The sequence below is a fragment of the Danio aesculapii genome, chromosome 17, assembly GCF_903798145.1.
Source record: "Danio aesculapii chromosome 17, fDanAes4.1, whole genome shotgun sequence".
NCBI lineage: Eukaryota > Metazoa > Chordata > Actinopteri > Cypriniformes > Danionidae > Danio > Danio aesculapii.
The window spans coordinates 45,192,019-45,209,139 of NC_079451.1; the positions used below are offsets into that span (position 1 = coordinate 45,192,019).

At 36.1% G+C, this 17,121-nt stretch overlaps 1 protein-coding gene across 5 annotated transcripts in view; it reads left to right on the forward strand.

Moving 5' to 3' along the window:
* LOC130244242 (nesprin-1-like) overlaps nt 1-17,121 on the forward strand; it is a 197,194-nt gene that overhangs the window by 77,849 nt on the left and 102,224 nt on the right. For all 5 annotated transcript variants that reach the window (XM_056476573.1, XM_056476574.1, XM_056476575.1 and 2 more), the window contains exons 38-47: nt 2,831-2,996; nt 3,282-3,437; nt 3,578-3,730; nt 3,979-4,161; nt 4,760-4,897; nt 6,364-6,549; nt 7,549-7,671; nt 10,066-10,248; nt 12,197-12,340; nt 14,395-14,583. In XM_056476573.1, coding sequence (XP_056332548.1) covers nt 2,831-2,996; nt 3,282-3,437; nt 3,578-3,730; nt 3,979-4,161; nt 4,760-4,897; nt 6,364-6,549; nt 7,549-7,671; nt 10,066-10,248; nt 12,197-12,340; nt 14,395-14,583 — 1,621 coding nt within the window. The remainder of the gene's footprint in view (nt 1-2,830; nt 2,997-3,281; nt 3,438-3,577; nt 3,731-3,978; nt 4,162-4,759; nt 4,898-6,363; nt 6,550-7,548; nt 7,672-10,065; nt 10,249-12,196; nt 12,341-14,394; nt 14,584-17,121) is intronic.

The following is a 17,121-nucleotide window of genomic DNA, read 5'->3' on the forward strand; positions in this document are numbered from 1 at the left end:
TTTGCAATATCTCTCAGTAAGTGAAACAGCCACTTATGTACATTAGAGCTATAGCCTCTGCTGACTAATAGCCTCCCCCAGGTCCTAATGCACGCCACTAGCACAACTAATTCCTATTGTTACAGGTCCCTGGCAGTCGGGAAGACTGTAAGCAGTAGTCTTAGTAATAAGTGAGAGAGACAAGAGTTGGTTGCTGCTTCAAGGTCCTCTTTGTTGTCTTTTATTACATATACACATTTTTATGTTAGAGTCAGTATGACACTTTAAATCACAAAATGATTCATAAACATGTTGGATAAAATAGTACACACTGTATAGATCAGGGGTCACCAATCTCGGTCCTGGAGGGCCGGTGTCCCTGCAGGATTTAGCTCCAACTTGCCTCAAGACACCTGCCTGGATGTTTCAAGTATATTTAGTAAGACCTTGATTAGCTTGTTCAGGTGTGTTTGATTAGGGTTGGAGCTAAAATCTGCAGGACACCGGCCCTCCAGGAACAAGTTTGGTGACCCCTGGTATAGATACTTAAATCAACTCGCATCACAATAAATAAATAAATAAACAAACAAACAAAAAGCAACATGAAACCTTAACCATTTGTACAGAAATGCTAGAATCTTTGTCACAAACTGGCTGAATTAACATTACTGTGTCAGGAAGACAAATTAAGTATTTACAGTAAGTGATGTACACAAAACACTCTGAATACATGAAATCAAATCACACTTGAATACATGAATAAATTTCTGTATGACATAGGCATCTTAAAATTATTAATCAAATAATCAGTTAAAGCTGATTGTTTATACATTAAAGCATGTGTTACATGCCAGCACTTATTTGATTATTTTATTGTTCATTATTGTAGATAATGATTCATTCTAGATTTATGACATTTAACTAACCTTAGTAATAAGTGAGAGAGACAAGACTTAGTTGCTGCTATAAGGTCCTCTTTGTTTTCTGAGGATGCGCTGCAGTTGTCATGGTAACTCAACTCTCTCAACTGCCACTCAGAATTCAGAAGATGCAGCTAAACTGTTCAGTGCAAACTCACTATAATTGTATTTGAGTAATTTAAATACAGTGTATATACACATAGAAATAAATAAATTAAAGTGAAACATATACAAATAATTTACTTTGTGAACCAAACTATATGTGGGATGGTCACACTATGGTGGCATTATAACCCTTAGAGTAGAAAAAAGAAAACAAAATAACACAAAGTTATATCATAAAATGTATTGTCTTGTTTGATATATTGGTTAGAATAACCAATCATACAAAGCTTAATTCAGTATCTACCCTAATCACGCGGCCGCCATTTTATAAAGTGAAATCGAAGCTGCGGTGGAAATAAACATGGAAGTATCGCCTGAGTCACACAGGAACGTTGTGTAGCTGGCTATATACCTTATCAGCGAAGAGAAAGTGACACAAATTTATCATTTCACCGCCTTCCGAATGACCTGACGGTCCGTTCTAAATGGATAGTGACAATAAAAAGGGATATCTGAGCTCATTTTCAGCTAAGTTAAGGGAAATGGCACTAGTTAGCTAACATTTTCTTTCCCAAACACACGTGCAGATACTATTTATCAAACTCAAGTTAATGAACGAATTCTTTCACTATATTAGACTTGTCACGATGAAATGTATTTTTAAAAATGTACATTTCCCACTAACATTTAAGCACTGCTGAGCGCAACACCGATGATTTGCCATTGTATTCTACAGTGCTAAACAGAAATGATTGGCTGTGAAGGTCATCAGTTCACTGCACTTCACCGATATTTACCAAGTGCAAACACAGACGATCAATCGACTGATCTTCGCAGCTTTAAAACGCTCCAGTGTTTGTGTATCTGTGTTTGCACTGTTGAGCACTGGTGAATACAATGGCAAATCAGCAGTGTTTAAGAACGCGCTCAGCGGCGCTTAAGTGTTAGCAGGAAATGGACGTTTTTAAAATTTCAGTACCCGGACAACACTATTACAGAAAACATGAGGGTGTGCTACAGAGAACTGCATTATTTTATCGCTCACCAGGTTATATAGGCTTAAGCAGGGAAGCCCCCACGGAGTTTACCTGGTGCCATGAATTAAAGCCTAGGAGGACACTTAAGCGTATTACTCTTAATGAGATTGAGATTTTGTTTGATGGCTAATCTGCTTGTAATTGTTTAAATTAAACTTAACTGAATGATATTAAAGTAATTTTTACACCATATCAGCATTTCGAAATCACAGAAACAGCTGGAGGTTTGTAGTCCACAGCATGTTGTTGCAATGTTTACAGTGCTGATCCTATACTTCCGGGTTTCTTCCCACCGCAGCCTCGCTTTCGTGTTTTAAAATGGCGGCCGCATGAAATAAGCGTATTAATCCATTTTCTTTACAATATCACTCAAATCAGCCTCCTGCTAGGTCCTAGTGCCTGCCCCATTAGATTAGCTGCATTTACACTATTAAAAATTAAAGAAAAAAAAGGTGTTTTCTATTTAGGAACAACTTATCAATCTGGAAATCACAAATCTGATTTTCATTCATTGTAAGAAGCTAACAATTTTCTGGAATTGAAGCCTTAAACCTGACTCTGTAAGTTAAACTGTAGATGAACACTTCTCAAAAACACAGAAAAGATATCGGCGTCAGCTCAACCAAGAAGAGTTTGATAATATTTGAAAAAAATACAATATTTTGCCTTGCTACAATCTTTTATCAAGGTTTTTCATTTCTGAAGTACTCAAGTTTATTCATTATAACCCTTTAGCTAGTTGGTTACCCTTAGATATTAGCTGAATTTTAATCCGTTTAATCTGTGTAGTCTCCTGCAGAAGGCCAGGGCGGGTAAATCTCGGGTTCAGCAGGAGCTGTCGGACAGGGAAGGTGTGGAGAGAGGACTGAGTCTTGTCAAGAGCTGGATCCAGGACTCCAGGGAGCTCCTGCTAAACCCCACGTCTGATTTGGACATTCTGTCTCAAGAACTGGAGGTGAATAAAATTATATGTGAAACCGTATGCAGTATCCAACTACATTGATATGGCAGTTTTGCATATTTAATTAGGTCAGATGAGCAATTATAAGCTTGAGAACATTGCATTGGGTTGCAGCACTCATTGCTTCTGTATACTGCTCATTTACTTTAGTGTGTAATTATGATATTACATGCATAAAAATGTTTGCATAATGTACATGGTATAAGTTACATATAATATGTATTATTGTACTACTGTAGCATGAATGGCTTGTCTTCATTTTATCGTATCATTTTGCAGGTGATGCATGGAGAGCTGATCACTCACCGTCAGAATGTGGACAAGCTCGCAGAGCAGCAGCAAAGCAAATACTTAGACTTGTACACTATTTTACCATCTGAGATCTCAATGCAGCTTGCTGAGGTATCTCTGGCACTGGGATCCATTGAGGATCAGGTACATAATTACTCATAATGCCTTGTTTTTACAGTGCATTAATAGCCTCGCTAAATGACTGCATACAATTGTTTTGAATCATTTTAGCAATTTTACTAATACTTTATCAACAGTATTAATAAAATAATTCATGCCCATAGGTTCAAGCCAGGGAGAGAGACATCCAGAAGTCCAGAGTAATCAAAGAAGAGTTCAACTCCAGGATACATGACGTATCTGAAAAAATGAAGGCCGTCTCTACAGCTCTGAAGGAAAAGGCCACGGATATTGATCAGGCCAAAGATGAGGCCAGAGTATGTCATAATAATAATCTGTGTGTTAAGAACACAAACATAACTATGCCATACAAAATAACCGTTAAGTACTTATTTTATAAATCTTTATTCATTTATTTTTGACAACAAAGTTATATTGTACATTAATCAACATTCCTCAAGAATGCAAATCTACCTTGCCTCTATCTAGTCTCTTTGCAAGATGTTATAGGCCTGAAAACCAAAAAATATGCCTAAAACCAACAAAAACTGACCTGTATTTCTAGCGTCTCTGTGATGAACTTGACGGCTGTGGAAGAACTCTTGCTGAGTTGGAAGCTGCAGTGCAGGATTTTGGTCGCCGTAACCCTCTAATAGCCAGACAACTGGCTGATGCAATCGCTAAATTGCGGGAGATCCATCATCACACTCTTCGACTGGCTGAATATAAAACAATATGGCTGAAGAAGGTAGGAAGATATAGTTTTATTCACAGATTAAAGCGATAGTTCACCCAAAAATTAACTCATTCTCCACTTGTTCCAGATCTGTTTGAGTTTCTTACATCTGTTGAACTCAAGAGAATCAATACTCAAGAATGTTAGAAAAAACAGCCATTGATTTAATTTGGGATGTATGATATATCGGTGGTCATATCAATATCGGCCGATAAATGCTATGTTTCATTTTATCATTGGTCCAATAACAAAATTAGGTTGACATCTTTAAGCCAAAAAAATAATTTTATTAATCAGTCTATAAATTGGCTACCAGCCTCCAAATCGTAAGAGATATCGGCTATCGATATCGGTCTAAAAGTCTATATCGATACATTTCTAGTATTTTTTTGTTCCTACTATGGATGTCTATGGCTGTTTTTTTGTTTGTTTGTTTGTTTGTTTTTTCTGAATTCTTCAGAATATTTGGTGTTGTGCTCAACAGAAGAAAGAAATTCATAAAACCACCTAAGTGTGAATAAATAGTGCAGAAATCTTTGGGTGAACTATCTCTTTAAATAAAAATGACCCATTGCATGCTACATCTCTGTTTATCTTTTATTTTCTCAAGGCTGATGCACATCTGGATGAGTACAATGAGATGTTTGAGTTCATAGTGAAGTGGACAGACCGAGCCAGGAGTCTGGTGAAGGCCAACATCATCTGGAACTCTTCCTCACACCTGCAAGAGCAGATCAGGATGTATCAGGTGAACTGACAACCTCTAATTAAATCTCTAGTTAAAATTCACTCACTTACCAGCCCTTCTCCCAAGCCTTAGTGCAAGATACCGGTTTTATTATGTTTGTCGGCTGTTAATAATTTTGGCATCCACTGTATTTATTATTTTATCAGCTTTTTTTTTTTTTGGTTGTTGCCTTTGTTTGTACAGGAAAATTAAAATGTTATTAAATTGTATACTTTGTCTACCAGCCTCCAAATCTCCAAAAGAGATACCGGCTATCGGAACCGGTGAAAAATTCAGTCCTGGCTAAAATGAGAATCACTATTTTTTTGCTTAAAATCAAGATCACGATTTTCTCATGGTTCTCTAGATGTAAAATAAAGGTCAATATGAGTAGGCTAATATTATTGTTATATCTCAAACATACAGTAAAACAACAATAATAATTTTACATATAGGTCTACTGTTGGTTAAAAAGCTAAATTTTGAATAGACTTTGAATGGTGGAATTGAACAGACTTTAAGTATGTCCTGGTCATTAATGCACAATAAAGTGAGGACATCAGAATACAACTATTCATAATTCTGAAGTTGAATTATTATGTTTGAGACATAGGCTTGCAGTCTGTCATTGACCACATTATTAGACCTTTTTTTTCTACTGGTAAATTCAGACATTTGCCATTATCAGATTCCCTCTTGCATTATATTGAACATTATATAGGCTAGAGTAGTTATACTGCCACTGTTAAACATTTATTCTCATGCACAACACTCTGTGCTCGCTATGAAAGAAAAACATATTAAATGCTTGTCACAATCATAACTCTAAAATGCGATATGATTATTTAAATGATTTGCACGCTTTCGGTTTCATTTTCACTGCTAAGTGCTTTTCATACTTACCGTGCGGCTCCCAAACGATCGCTCTGTGCCACAAACTGAATGTTATTTACAACTTTATTACCTGTTATTCGCAGCCTATGCAGATTCTGTTAACTAAAGTAGACGCGATAACAGCTCACGGTCAGCAGCCCACGTCTTGCGTGATTTCGTGGCCGCGAATACAGCATTACATGAAGACAGAAATGACATTTTTAGGTGAATTATACCTTATAAATACAGTATCTGACTCTTTCAACACTATTTGGAGGTGTCCATGTCGCTGAGCAATGTATGTAAAACAGCGTGAAGACTTGTGCGACCACCTTTGCTTTTCTCCTGAACTTGAAAATATGATTGGCAGAATCGTAGAAATGCTGGATTAAGATCGTATAGGGGGTCGAATCGAGATCAAGATCTTTTTTCAATGAATCGTGCAGCTCTACTTGGTATCCCTAGTATTTTTTGTTCCTGCTATGGATCTCTATGGCTGCTTTTTTTCATAAAGAGAAAGGAAGAACTTGCAAAAAAGAGTTTACATTCGTATCCTGGTACATTTTTGTTATCCCAATTTGTTTTGTTTTGTTATATCATTTTTGCCTATGCAGGCTGTTCTACGCGAGTCACGTGAGCTTCATGGTGACCTGGACTCCATGCAGGAGAAGGTGGAGATCCTGTCTGAGACGCTGCAGGTGGAGGCGATGGGACAGCAGGTGTCAGAACTAAGCCGTCACACTGAAGAGCTGGAGCAGAGCATCAGATCCCGCCTGCAGAGTCTACAGGACGCAGCAAAGGTTTCAGCAGTTTATGCGCTATATCAGAAATGCCCAAAGTTGGCCCATCCCCACCATCCTATCTGAGAAGAGAGGGAGAATGATGGAGGCAATGCCTTTAACAGAGATTGTCATTTATAATTTAACTAGTGCTACAAAAAAGCAAACAGAAATTAAATGTTTAAAAATTTAAATACTGTCACTTTGTAAGAAAACGCTTGGGCACCCCTGCTCTATATCATCTTATTCTTTCTAAACTGTTTCAGTCCCCCTCAGATTTTAATATGAAAAGAAGACAAATTTACCCCAAAAAAAATGAAAATTCAGTTTTTAATTACTCACCCTCATGTCGTTCCAAACCCCTATGGCCTGAGATCTGTAGAACGCAAATTAAGATAATTTCAATGAAATCTGAGAGCTCCCTCATCCTCCATAGACAGCAAGAGTCACAAGATGTTCAAAGTCCAAAAAAGCAACCTAAAACATTGTCAAAACAGTCCATGGGAATTTAGTAGTTCATCTGTAATTATACAAAGCTTCTAAAACACTTTTATGTGTCAAATAAACTAAAAAAAAAGCTTTGCGCACGTTTATTATGAACAATACCACACTTACTGCATATGTATATGTGTGTTGTGAGGCTGACTCTGACTATACATCGTTTTGCCTATATTAAACACGCACTTGATTTCATGCAGAAGACTTTGTTGAACAAAGTTATTTTTAAGTTTTTTGACACACAAACTTTGTGTGATGTACTGTTTTTGTTAATGTTATTGGTTTTTGGTTCTGGATTTTTTTTCAACTCTGGACTGTTGCTGTATTTTGAGAATTTGAGAGCTCTAGAATTTCATCAAAAATATCTTAATTTGTGTTCTGATTAAAGATCTCAGATAATTGGGAACAATATGAAGGTGAGAAATTAATGAGAAACTTTTTAATTTTTAGGGTGAACTAACTCTTTGATGCATTGTGTTAAATATAGTAGCTCAGCATGACTGATTTTGGGGTTTGTTGTAGGATATGGAGAAGTTTGAGAGTGAAGTGAAGGCCCTGCATGTGTCTCTGGACCAGGTTCAGGCCACCCTCACATCTCCTGAACTGGCCCGACTGAGTCTAAAAGAGCAACTTACTCAAAGACAGGTAAAGTCTGTTAACTTTAATGTCGAATGAGCTGTTTGAGCTTGTTATTCCACATATACAGCATAGCACACAATCAATATTCATTGCTTTTGTTACTGTCATAAAATCTTCAGTTTTTTAGACTAAATTCATACATTTTGCGATTTGAGTTTCTCTTTGGAACTGTATCTGTTTTAATGTTTAATTATTATGCTAAACTTTATTCAATTCAATTCAATTTTTTCAATTCACCTTTATTTGTATAGCGCTTATACAATGTAGATTGTGTCAAAGCAGCTTCACATAAAAGGTCATAGTAAATAGGAACAGTGTAGTTCAGTTTGTAGTGTTTAAGTTCAGTTCAGTTTAGCTCAGTTCAGTGTGGTTTAATAATCACTACTGAGAGTCCAAATACTGAAGAGCAAATCCGACAAAGTAATGTATTCTGCTATTGTCGTCATCCCCTCAGGGAATACCTTTCAAAATATGGATGTCTTAAATATCAGCTTTACTTCCACTTCAAGAAACTCGTCTAAAATGTCTAATGACCAAAATTTACTACTTGTTTGGCATAAAACAAGTTATGCACTTTTTAAGCAGACCTGTAACCCTGGACTACAAAACCGGTGCATCTTATTTTGCATGGATATATTTGTGGGGGACTAGTATCGCTGCAGCCCGGAGAGCTCCAAGTGAAAGGGATTACAACGCAATAGACTGGGTGACCTCCAAGTGTGAGGCACTTATGCCGCAAGTAGGCTGGGTTTAGGGTTAGTGTAGGTGTAGTAGACATTAGTAGAACACAACAGGTTACTGTAAGGTTGGGTTTAGGGTTGGGGTAGGTGTAGACAGTATTAAAACGAAACGGGTTACTGTGAGATTAGGGTAAGTGTAGACGGTAATAAATTTGGAGTCTGTGTCATGTACAACAGTGATCCCCAACCCCCAGGCTGCGGACTGGTACCGGTCCGTGGATCAGTTGGTACCGGGCCGCACTAGAAATCATTTATTTCCATTTCATGTATTATCTGAGTCTGAACGATCTTTTATTTTGAAAAATGACTCTATTTTCTCGATTCGGTCACTTGCACCAAAATTTAACCCACAAGCAGCTAAATGAGTAAGAAACAGACGTCTTTGGAAAGTTTCATTGTGAAGGGGAAAAGACCTAGTGATGGACTCATGGACTACCAAGGAATGCATCCGCAACCCATTTGTCAACAAATTAGCTGAATACACCATCTCTATGCAAGAAAATCAACTGCTGAAGGTCGCAAATGATGGCGGTTGGTCATATATCACGTCTTTTCCGTATTCGTTATTTTCAATGGCTTGTGTGCGCATATTGGGAGTGACGTACGCAAGCAGTGCCACGCACCCAGTTGAAAACATCTTCAGAATGCCATGAGCACACCACAAGTTACGTAACAAGAACTGACCGATCAGCTTCATATTTTGTATGGAATATACATCTTCAGTAGACTAATTATCTCAGACAAACACTGAACACCCAAACACTGCAGTGCTTTTAATTTTCTCCATAAATAAAACTTGTATCAGAATTGCAGCAATGTTTTGTCAGCTTGTCATCTTCTGAGAAATATATACACTACCCCCCAGGCCGTGGTAAAATTGTCAAGCTATACCAGTCCACGATGATAAAAAAGTTGGGGACCACTGATATGCAAGACATTAAAAAAATGAAACCTCTATGAAGTTTGTACACCCCATTTTGGAGCTCAAGCCCTACCTACTTGGAGCTGACCAGCCCATTTGGAGCTGGCTCTGACCTCTGTTTATAACTTTCTCAAAAACACATTCTATAGGTCAAAATGATTGATTTATTTTTAATGACAAAAGTCATTAGAATATTAAGTAGGTTGATGTGCTGTAATTGTCCTACTGTAATTTTTTCAAAACTCAATTTCTGATTAGTATTTTGCTTTTCTTAGCACTTCATTCAGAAAATTAAGGCATTTTTTAATCCCAAATAAAAATCCCATCCTAACAAAGTATACATCAATGAAAAAGTTATTTATGGACCATTCAGGTGATGTATAAATCATTTATTATGTCAATTAGTCAATTATTATGACTGGTTTTGTGGTCCAGGGTCACATATTGCAGCTTTGGGTCCATTTATTTACATATACTTTAAGTTTATTTTGTATATTTACTTATACATTTAATGTTGGAGTCATAGATCAGGAGTTGAATCATCCAGCTTTTCTGCCTGTTTTTTTTTTTTCTAAAATAAGATGTAAAATGTTGTGTCCCTGCTAAAAGATCTGATCTGGTAACTGAAAGGTTCTTCTGATCAATTATTGAGTGTTTTCTCTAAACCTGCTTTTTCTTCCTTGCATATTTTAGCATGGAAAGGTTTTTGTTCCCACAAAAGATTTGGATGTTTTTCAGCGTTTGCTGGCAGACATGGAGAGTTTCAAGCAGCAAGTGGAGACCGTGCAGGAGTGTCAGAGCGCTCTGAGAGTCCCAGAGGAAGTGGTCACCAGTTTGTCCATCTGTCGCACGGCTTTGAATCTGCAGCAGGAGGCCAGTCAGCTGCAGCACACCGCCATCCAGCAGTGCAACATCCTGCAGGTATAAAATAACAAACAAGAAAAATCTATACAAAACAAAGAAAACCGCTGACCTGCTGGTTTTGACACTGGTATAATACAGTAGGTGTAGAAAATATTGAACTCGTCATGTTTTTTCCTGGGAATAATATTTCTAAACTGTTGACATAGAATTTTATCAGATTTTGGTAAAAACCCAAACAATATAAACATAAAAATAAAACAAAAAAACAAAAAACAAAAAAAAACGTGTTTTAAGAATGAAATGACACAAGGAGAAAGTGCTGAACTACTGAAACGTATTTTATACTTTTTATAAAAGGCTGTTTTGGTGATAATAGCTTAAAGACGCCTCTCATATGGAGAATGAAGGTACATGCACTGCTCAGGTGTGAGATTTTTTTACAGACGTCAACAGAGTGTTAAAATCTTGATGGTTCTGCGGGTCTCGTCTATCAAATCTGAGCTTTAATTTGTCTTTTATAATGGACCCAAGTCAGGCGATTGGCTGGGCCATTCTACAGGTTGATTTTCTTTCTCTGAAAGCATTTGGGAGTTTCCTTGGCTGTGTTTTGGATCATTGTCTTGCTGAAATGTCCACACTGGTTTCATCTTCATCATTCTGCTGATGTAGATGTTGGACTGAAGCAGCTAATATTCATTTACAATGAGGAAAGGCAGAGGGTTGCTGAAAAACTACTGAGAGATTTCAGCTGCTGTCTGGGCTTTCACTGCCTTTCTACACCTCCCTTTCTTCATGTGTTCAATACTTTTTTCCTGTGTCATTTCATTTTATTACACACAACTTCGTTTGTAAACTAATTAGTTCTGTTTTCATTGCATATATGGATTTCTTTGGTTGTTACCAACATCTGGTAAAAAAAATGTCAAGTCAACGGCACCTTTAGAAATATGTTTTCTGAGAAAAATGGTTCAAGACTCATTTCCCTCACTGTATTTCCGATTTATTCCTGATGAAGAAAGTTAAATTAGTTTCTTTCTGATGGTGAAAGCCACAAACACAGTAAGAAATACTCAGTTCCACACAATTCCTTGATGTTGTCCCAACACAAATCGATTAAGTGAAAAAAAAAACGTAGCAATTTTGTTGTTTCAACTCAACAGCAACATATATTCATATCCTGACAACGTATACGTACATCACTGGAAGCATATTTATTTATATTTCAGATAATGCATAAATCTCTTAAAATTGACTCACTGACTGCTTTTGTGGTCTATGATCACAAATGTTTCTCTTACAAGGAAAATCGAGACGTATTTAGATGGTTATTTTTAAGTGCGTAATGATGATTAACAAATTTGCGTACACTATGTACTGTACTTTAAAAGTGGGTCAGGTTTTTCTATTTGCATTTGCTATGGTAAAAGACACTGCAAAAGCTCAAATAACATTTACATCAGGTGTGCCCAGTTCTGGAGATCTACTTTCCTTCAGACTTCAGCTGCAACCCTGATCAAACTCACCTGTCTTAAATGACCACTTAGTTGGTTTAGTTGTTTTAGTTCAGGGTTGGAGCTAAACTCTACATGAAGGTAGATCTCCAGGAACAGGATTGGCCACCCCTGATCCACATGATTAATCTACATGATCTAGAACAGGGATAGGCAGACTTGATCCTGGAGGGCCGGTGTCCCTGCATAGTTTTGCACCAACCCTAATCAAACACACCTGCTTGTAGCTTTCTAGTGATCTTGAAGACACTAATTAGGGTGTTCAGGTGTGTTTGATTAGTGTTGGAGCAAAACTCTGCAGGGAAACCGGCCCTCGAGGATCAAGTTTGCCCATGCCTGATCTAGAAGCTTTATAAAGCGAGTAAGTAGCGTCTTAATTTAACTTTGTTTTTAAATTCAAAGATGTCTGAAAAAGATAGGGTTATGGTTTATCCATTACATTTAACTTGTCATGAAATAAACATGTATGTATGTTCGTTTGATGTCTGTTTTAGGAGGCTGTGGTACAGTATGAACAGTACGAACAGGAAGTGAAAAACCTGCAGGTTATGATTGAAGATGCTCATCGGGTCATTCAGGACCAACCTGTGAACACCAGCAACATCCAAGAGCTGCAGGCACAAATTAACCACCACGAGGTGCAGACTTGTTTTAGTATTATTTATATATTAAAATGATAGGTTGTTTATTAGTTGCAATTGTACATTTCATTAGTTTAATTTAAAATTGTTATATTTTATTAGTTGAAATGATAAATTCCTAAATTTGAATAAACATCATTTTATATATATATATATATATTTTATTTTTATATATTTTATATATATATATATATATATATATATATATATATATATATATATATATATATATATATATATATATATATATATATATATATATATATATTCTGTTTTTATTTTTATTTTGTTTTTTTATTTTGCAAAGTACTTTTATATATATATATATATATATTATTTCAGTTATTATAAAAAATGTAGGTTCCACTTCAGTCAGTTGCTAGTTTTTTAAAGTTAAGTTTAAACTTGTATTTATTTGAAGATTGATTTTTTTATTTATTTTTTTGTAATTTTTTTTTGTTTTTTTTTACTTTTTTAGCATACATTTGTCATTCCAATTTTTTTAGAAAACTATAATAGCATTGAGGTGACTTATATTTAGCTCAGAGCTGAAGGAACAAATGAACCATCATGAGATGCAGTCTGTAGTATTTATTAGGCAAGGCAAGTTTATATATATATATATATATATATATATATATATATATATATATATATATATATATATATATAGCACATTTCATACACAATGGTAATTCAAAGTGCTTTACATAAACAGGAATAAAAGAAACAAGAAAATAAAAATTATTAAAATTATTAAAAATGATTAAAAACAGATGAAAACATTAAAATGCATTAAAACAGGTTTTAAAGAAATGAAAAAAGAAAGACATAGTAGTGCGATCTGAGATGCGTTTTAAGTCTTGTTTTGAATGTGCCTAATGTTGGAGCACGTCTGGTTGTTTCTGGAAGCTGATTCCTGAAGGCCGATTCACCCTACTTTAAATTAATTCTTGGAATTTCTAAATTGCTTGATGCTAATGATCTGAGTGATCTGTTGGGTTTATATTCAGTGAGCATATCTGTAATGTTTTGAGGTCCTAGGCCATTTAGTGATTTATAGACCAGAATTAATACTTTAAAATCTATTCTGAATGTAACTGGGAGCCAGTGTAAAGACCTGAGGACAGGTGTGATGTGCTCGGATTGTCTGGTCTGGTCAGAACCCTGGCAGTAGTGTTCTGGATGAGCTGTAACTGTCTGACTGTCTTTTTTGGAAGGCCAGTGAGGAGTCCATTACAGTAATCCACCCTGCTGCTGATAAAAGCATGAACAAGTTTCTCTAAGTCCTCACTGGAAACAAAGCATCTAATTCTTGCAATGTTTTTGAGATGATAGTATGCTGATTTACTGACTGCTTTGACATGACAACTGAAACTCATATCTGACTCCCTCATATCTGAATCACACCAAGATTCTTGACCTTATTTTTTGTTGTTTGACCCCTAGAGCGAAGGTACGCATTCACCTTGAGAACCTCATCTCTATTCCCAAATGCAATGACTTCAGTTTTCTGTTTGTTTAACTGAAGAAAGTTTTGGCACATCCAACTGTTAATTTCATCAATGCATTGACAGAGGCTGTCAATGGGGCTGTAGTCATTTGGCAATAAGTAGATCTGAGTGTCATCAGCATAACTGTGGTGTTGATATTTAATGCATATTTATATATTCAGATTTCATTTACTTTAGTTAATTTTATTCGTTTTTCTTTTCACGTATTTTTCTATATACCTTTCATTTCTACTTCAGCTTTTGTCTTAAAAAAATAGAGATGGAATAAAATGCTCTTTTAGGAACTATCTGAAATAAGATTACATTTTAAGTTATAAAATGTGTATCTTATTTTATTTCAGCTTTGATTTTTGTTATTTTCAATGAATGATGTCTGTTTTCATTAATCCTAGTTTTAGTTATGTATATTTAGCTCAGAGATCCCACACTTTCTGCTAATTTTGCTTTTGTTGACTTTATTTTGATTGCATCGCCAGCTAAATCGCATCTAAAACACCAGCAGAATCTGTCATGTTGTGTTTATATTTATCTCACCAGGAACTGGCTCAGAAAATCAAGGGCTACCAGGAGCAGATTGCATCCCTAAACTCCAAGTGTAAGATGCTGACAGTGAAAGCAAAACACGCCACCACACTCCTGACAGTGAGTGAAGCAGAGGGATTAACCGAGAGTCTGGAGGAGCTGGACGGTGAACTTATTCAAAGAAAATCACAGTCGCAAGTCTCTGTAAGTAACCTGAAACTTGCATAATAGTAAAATTGCATGAAAAGAAAGCAGACTGCTGTGTAAATATATATATATATATATATATATATAAATGGATCTTCTACAGAAATATTTATAATTGTCTTTAAAACATGGTCATTTTTTACATGACAAGCAAATTGAATCAAACTTTTTGAGTATACACGTTTAACAAACTCCTACCAAAAATAAAACTCAAAAAAGTGTTCATTGTTAGCGCCAATAGCCTAGTGGTTAAGTGCACCGACGTATAGCACCAAAGTGCTCACAGCGACCCGAGTTCGATTCTTGGCTCTAGTTCCTATGCCGATTCTTACCCTCTTTCTGCTCCCAGTGCTTTTCTGTCTGTCCTCCACTATCTTATAACAATAAAAGTGAAAACCCCCTAAAAAATAATGATAAAAAAATAGCGTCCATTAGTTTAAGCTAAAATTATAGATGTTTGGGAAAAAAAGGAACTATACATAAATGTAAACTAAATGTATAGGTAAATGTATACTTTCCAACAATAAAAATAAATACATATATACAAATAACAATAAAAAAAGAATAAATAAAGATGAAACAATGACAGGGGGTTATTTATTATGGTCAGCATAATCAATGAATGTGTGTCGTATCTTATAGAACTGTTTTTCTGATTCTCTTAGGGGCCAGTCACACCGAATGTGCCTTTTTGCATTGAGAGGCACATCTTTTGAATGGTTTACTAACGATTGCGAGCATTTTGTGCACTGCTTATGCGCCATGCACGCCGCACGTTTTAACCACCTGCTGCGCCTCAGGTTTTTGCCGTTGCGCACATAGTTAAAAAAAGTCAACTCTGAGCGAAAAAGCATGCTTCGTCACTTGCGTCTTTTTCATTCTCCAATCAAATGAAAGCAGAGGCGGGGTTTCCATTGAGGTGACTGCAGTGTTTCTGTTGTCAAGACGACTACGGAGACTTTTGAAGATAGAGGAGGGACTAGTGGTGGCTGTTTTGAGTTATCCGGAGTTATGACTTCCCAAATCTTGAATATCACAATATTATTAAATATTAGAATCATACCAATATCAACAGCAAAACAACAGCATAATACGCAGCTGATTTAATCATTGCCTTGCAAGATAAAAAGCACACCGCTTCTTTTTTTCTTGTCAGCAAAAAAGGCAGTGTGGTGCGCCTCGCGTTTTTAAAACGGAAAAGTGCATTCGGTGGGATCGACCCTTAAAGAAGGGAACGAGCTTTTTAAAACCTATTTATTAATTAATTAATTAATTTATTTATTATTCATTCATTAATTATTCCTTCATCTTTGCATTTTACATTTAAATAAGTAGTTATAAAAAGTATAGTGAGCTGAGATGATGTATATACAAAATATATGTTGTGAAAAAATAATTTTTTCTTATTTTATACATAAATCTTATCAAACGTAGGCTTAAAGGCACAGTGTGTCATTTTCACCACTAGAGGGTGTGTATTCACAACAATCAAAGACATAGGCTGTGTCCGAAATTGCCTACTACTCAGTAGGCACTACATTTGAATTTAAATGTACTACTCAGTCGTTAGAAAAGTGCATTCTATATATTATGAATGTGAGCAGCATGAATGGAATTTGAACGTACTACGTTGGCCATTTAGCATTATCATGTGACCTCCCCATGGTAGTTGCGTCGCTTTACTCGGATTCATGAATTCTCTCGTGAGCCATCATAGGATAGCGTAGCGTGCATTGGATGCGCACTTCAGAATCTTGCCGGAAGTAGTAGGTCATCCGGGTACTTCTCGCATACTGTTTTTCGAATTCTATGAACTCAGACTTACTACTCGGCTTGCATACTGCTTTTAGTGTACTATATAGTATGGAAGTATGCGATTTCGTACGCAGCCATTTTTTAAAATATTTTTATTTTTTAAAAATCATACATATTCTGCCTTTTAGCACAAGATAAATATCTGAATATCTTTCTTCAAGACAAATTTTATATCTTACATTATAATTCGTCAGTACATGTACAGTTAAAGTCAAAATTATTCACGCATTCCTGTGAATTTTGCTTTCTTTTTCAAATATTTCCCAAATTATGTTTAACAGAGCAAGGAAATTTTCGAAGTATTCATTCATTCATTTTCTTTTCGGCTTAGTCCCTTTATTAATCAGGGGCACCACGGCGGAATGAACCGCCAACTTATCTAACATATGTTTTACGCAACACTGGAAAACACCCATACAATCTTGCTTGCACACACATACAGTACACTACGGCCAGTTTAGCTTATTCCATTCACCTGTACCACATGTCTTTGGACTTGTGGGGGAAACCGGAGCACCCGGAGGAAACCCACGCCAACATAGGGAGAACATGCAAACTTCACACAGAAATGCCAAATTAGCCAGCCGGGGCTCGAACCAGCAACCTTCTTGCTGTGAGGAAATCGTGTAACCCACTCTTCCACCGTGACACCCTTTTTCACAGTATTTCCTATAATATACATAAATAGTCTTATATGTTTTTATTTTGGCTACAAAAAAG